This window comes from Arachis duranensis, chromosome 10 (genome assembly GCF_000817695.3).
Source record: "Arachis duranensis cultivar V14167 chromosome 10, aradu.V14167.gnm2.J7QH, whole genome shotgun sequence".
Taxonomy (NCBI): Eukaryota; Viridiplantae; Streptophyta; class Magnoliopsida; order Fabales; family Fabaceae; genus Arachis; species Arachis duranensis.
Window position 1 is genome coordinate 72919153 of NC_029781.3, and position 5033 is coordinate 72924185.

A 5033-nucleotide genomic window follows, 5' to 3' on the forward strand; every position below is an offset into this window, starting at 1 on the left:
TGTAGCTCCAGAAAATCCATTTCGAGTGCAGGGAGGTCAGAATCTAACAGCATCAGCAGTCCTTTGTCAGCCTTCTTGTCAAAGTTTTGCTCAGGTCCCTCAATTTCAGCAAGAAAATACCTGAAATCACAGAAAAACACACAAACTCATAGTAAAATCCAGAAAAGTAAATTTTAACTAAAAACTAATAAAAATTTACTAAAAACTAACTAGATTATACTAAAAACATACTAAAAACAATGCCAAAAAGCGTATAAATTATACGCTCATCAAGTCTGCAAGGAAAGAAAAGGAGATGGAGCTAATGCAGCTGATAGCTTGCTTCATACTAACAATCTCCGTGGGATCGACCCTTACTCGCGTAAGGTTTATTACTTGGACGACCCAGTGCACTTGCTGGTTAGTTGTGTGAAGTTGTGTAATGCCATGGTATTGAGCCACCACGTGTTTGGAGCCATTACCGGGGATTATGAGAGTTGTGAAAAAGTAATGTTCACAATTTCGCGCACCAGAGATCCGTGTCTTCTCCGACTTGGTGAACAAAGCAAGGGTAGTGGAGGAGTATGCCAAGACAGTGGCGGCATCTAAGGACACTCATGGAGGGAGCTCTAGTCGTGGGCGTGGCAAGTATTTTCATCCTAGAGGACAAAGATTCAAAAGAGGGGGATATACTCCTCAAGGCCAAGGAGGCTTCAGAAAGAACAATCAGAATCAGTTTCAGTATGCTAAAGGAAGAGGAAATCAGAGTAAGAGTTATCCGGATTTAGCTTGTGATCGTTGTGGACGTTTTCACCCTTATGACTCATGTAAGATTGGTTTAGGTGGTTGCTTCAAGTGTGGGTTACCTGGCCACATTGCGAGGGATTGCCCTCGTGGGAGGAATCAGAATGCGGGCCAGAGTCAGCATCAAGGTCGAGTCTTTGCTGTGAATGCCAAGGATGCTTCCAAGGCGGATCCTTTGATGAAAGGTATATGTCTAATTGGTGATAAATCCTCAGTTGCATTATATGATACTGGAGCTTCGCATTCGTTTATTTCATTTGCTAAAGTCGAGGAATTAGGCTTGAAAGTATCAGAGTTACCTTTTGATCTACATGTACATACTCCGCATCAAACAATTATGACTAGGTCAAGCTGTAGACAAGTAGGTTTCAAGCTTGAGGGTAGAGACTTTGTACACGATTTGATCTGTTTATCAATGGTGGGGCTGGAGATGATTTTAGGGTTTGATTGGTTGTCGAAGAACCGAATTTTGTTGGATTGCTTTGAACAGACAATTCGGTTTATGCCGGAAGGAGAAAATGGAGCAGTGGTAGCTACAGGGTATTACCTGAACTCTGTAATGGTGCATTATAGTGGGGAGGAGTGTCAGGGTTATATTCTGTTGGCTGCCAATGCGTTGGGTGATGCCCAGAACTTAGATCAAATTCCGATGGTTAGAGATTTTCCAGAAGTGTTCCCGGAAGATATCCCTGAGTTCCCACCTCAAAGGGAAATTGAGTTTGCGATTGAATTGGTGCCGGGAGCCGGACCAGTATCGATTGCACCGTATAGAATGGCTCCTATAGAGCTGGCAGAGCTAAAGACTCAGTTGGAAGAGCTTCTGAATAAGAGGTTCATTCGACCGAGTGTATCACCGTGGGGAGCGCCAGTTTTATTGGTGAAGAAAAAAGATGGAGGGATGCGTTTATGTGTGGATTACCGACAGTTAAATAAAGTGACAGTGAAGAACAAGTACCCGCTGCCAAGGATAGATGACTTGATGGATCAATTGCAAGGAGCTGGAGTGTTTTCCAAGATTGATTAGAGATCCGGTTACCACCAGATAAGAGTGAAGGAAGATGATATCCCTAAGACTGCGTTTAGGACACGCTATGGACATTACGAGTTTGCGGTAATGTCTTTTGGGTTAACGAATGCACCTGCTGTTTTCATGGATTACATGAACAGAGTGTTTAGTCCCTTTTTAGACAAATTCGTGGTGGTTTTCATAGATGACATCTTAGTTTACTCTAAGACGGTAAAGGAGCATGAGGAACACTTGAGGATTGTACTGCGAATCTTAAAGGAGCAGAAGTTCTATGCTAAGTTGTCAAAGTGCAAGTTCTGGAAGGAGGAAGTAAAGTTCTTAGGCCATGTGGTGAGTAAGGGAGGAATAGCTGTAGATCCTTCTAAAGTAGAAGCGGTGATGGAATGGGAAAGACCGACGACTGTGACGGAAGTCAGAAGCTTTTTGGGTTTAGCCGGATATTACCGGAGATTTATCGAAGGATTTTCCCGGATTGCGCTACCAATGACAAAGTTGACAAGGAAAGAAGTGTCGTTCGAGTGGACGTCGGAGTGTGAAGAAAGTTTTCAAACGTTAAAGCAGAGATTAACTTCAGCACCTGTTCTAATCCTACCGGAACCGCGTGAACCGTTTGAGGTATATTGTGATGCTTCTTTGAAGGGTTTGGGTTGCGTGTTGATGCAACACCGGAATGTGGTGGCTTACGCATCGCGTCAGCTAAGACCGCATGAGGTGAATTACCCCACTCATGACTTGGAATTAGCGGCGATTGTGTTTGCATTGAAGATTTGGAGACACCACTTATACGGAGTAAGGTTTAGCGTCTTTTCTGATCATAAGAGTCTCAAGTACATGTTTGATCAGAAAGAGCTAAATATGCGCCAGAGAAGGTGGATGGAATTGCTTAAAGATTATGATTTCGAGTTGAGTTATCACCCTGGAAAGGCGAATGTGGTAGCAGACGCTTTGAGTCAGAAATCTTTAACAATTGTTTGGATGAGAATCAAAGAAGAAGAACTAGTGGATAAGTTTGTAGATCTTAAGCTGGATATTAGTGAAGTTGCCGGAAGAGCTTGTTTGAATCAGTTACAGATTTCAAGCACGTTTAAATCAGAAATACAAAGGGCTCAGCAAGATGAGCAGAAGTTTCAGCAATTGTTTCAACCAGTTGGTAATAAGAGACGCGAAGAATTCACTAAGGATGATGAAGGGTTATGGAGATACAAGGGAAGGATTTGCATACCAGATGTTGGGAGTTTGAGGCGAGACTTGCTGTTGGAGGCTCACAACAGTGGGTTTTCTATTCATCCCGGGAGCACGAAGATGTATTATGACTTGAAGAAGATGTTCTGGTGGCCGGGGATGAAGGGTGATGTAGCTACAGTGGTATCCAAATGTTTGACCTGCCAGAAAGTGAAGATAGAGCATCAAAAACCGTCAGGAATGCTACAACCACTTGAGATTCCTCAGTGGAAGTGGGAAGGAATTGCTATGGATTTTGTTACCGGTTTACCGAGGACTAGGTCGGGGTTTGATGCGATTTGGGTGATCGTAGATCGCTTAACCAAATCCGCTCATTTTCTGCCTATCCGACTAAACTGTTCTATGGAGGAGTTGGCAAGATTATACATCAAGGAGATAGTGAGGTTGCACGGTGTGCCGTCAAGCATAGTATCGGACCGTGATCCCCGATTCACATCAAGGTTTTGGGGAACTCTCCAAAGAGCTTTCGGTACAAAGCTATGTCTTAGTACGGCGTATCATCCACAAACAGATGGACAATCGGAAAGGACTATTCAAACGTTGGAAGATATGCTGAGAGCATGTGTGTTGGATCAACCCGGGAGTTGGGATCGTTACATGCCATTGGTGGAGTTCGCATATAACAACAGTTTTCATGCAAGCATTGGGATAGCTCCGTATGAGGCTTTGTATGGACGAAAGTGTCAGTCTCCACTTTGTTGGTATGAAATTGGAGAAGTAAGTGTTTTGGGTCCAGATTTGATAGCAGAGACTACTGAGAACATTAAGAAGATTCGTGCAAGGATTTTAACTGCCCAAAGTCGACAGAAGAGTTATGCGGATCAGAGAAGGAAACCCTTAGAGTTTGAAGTGGGAGAACATGTATTCCTTAGGGTTACACCGACAACTGGGATTGGAAGAGCAATCAAGACCAAGAAGTTGAACCCAAGATATATAGGACCGTTTGAGGTTTTGAAGAGATTCAGTCTAGTGGCGTATCAAGTAGCTTTGCCACCTCATCTGTCTAACTTGCATGACGTATTCCACGTGTCACAACTCCATAAGTACACGTCAGATGTGTCTCATGTGTTAGAGCCTGAGTCAAAAAATGTATTTTATGTGAAAAACCGGGAAAAACTACGAACCGGCAGTTGAATCGGTCAAACCGGTTCAAGTCTGCCCGATACTATGCGAGAAAAAGTGAAAACGGTCAAAAACCTTAGAAAAATATTAAAAGTCGAAAACTAGGCACTAATTTTAAAGGTTTGGCCCAAAGTTGGGCCAAACGGGCTAAAAACGCTAACGGGTTGGATCGGATCCAAGTTAGGCCCAAGCTCAACATATATGTGGGCTCATTAGTGAACTGATGGGCGGAATTCACTACCCTTTCCCAATAATATTGATGAATCCGCTCTTGGCAAGCACACCAAAATTATCGTCAAGCATTAACCCACAGTGGAGTGGGATCGTATCCACAAAGATTGGTAGATTTGAGCAATTTTAATTAATTGGTGAATTAGTCAAGCTCAACAGAATAAGTCGTAAGTACATAATTATAAATGGCAGAAACATAAATGGCAAAGGAATAAAAGAAAGAAATAAAATGCAGAAATGGAAATAACAGGAATGTAAAGGGGAATGGGATTTTGCAGAATGTAAGTAAAGCTATAAAAGAATGGGAGAGATAAGAATGGGGGAATTCATTGAGATCAGGAGATATTGTCTCTTTAGATTAAATCCAGCTCATATCCTCTTCAATCATGCAACTCATTGACCTCTTGGCAATCATGATTGATTGAGCCCCAATCTCTTGGTGACTCAATCTCTCATATCTTGATCAATTGCCAATTCCTTGGTCTAATTGCTCATGAAGAGAGATATGCTTGGTCCCTGATTATACCACACATCATCATAGGTCCAAGTAGAGGGAGCATTGTATGTCACCATATCCAAACACCAAAACCCAGATTCTACTCAAGTGTGAGAAGGGATTTCTAGCATG

The 5033-nt window shown here is 42.6% G+C and overlaps 1 protein-coding gene across 1 annotated transcript in view; it reads left to right on the forward strand.

The window, feature by feature from the left end:
- Positions 1–4186, forward strand: part of LOC110276898 (uncharacterized) — a 9614-nt gene extending 5428 nt beyond the window's left edge. Inside the window, 1 exon segment of the mRNA XM_052255651.1 lies at positions 513–4186. Within this exon segment, the coding sequence (XP_052111611.1) occupies positions 513–4186 (3674 nt within the window).
- Positions 4187–5033: the final 847 nt, after the last annotated feature.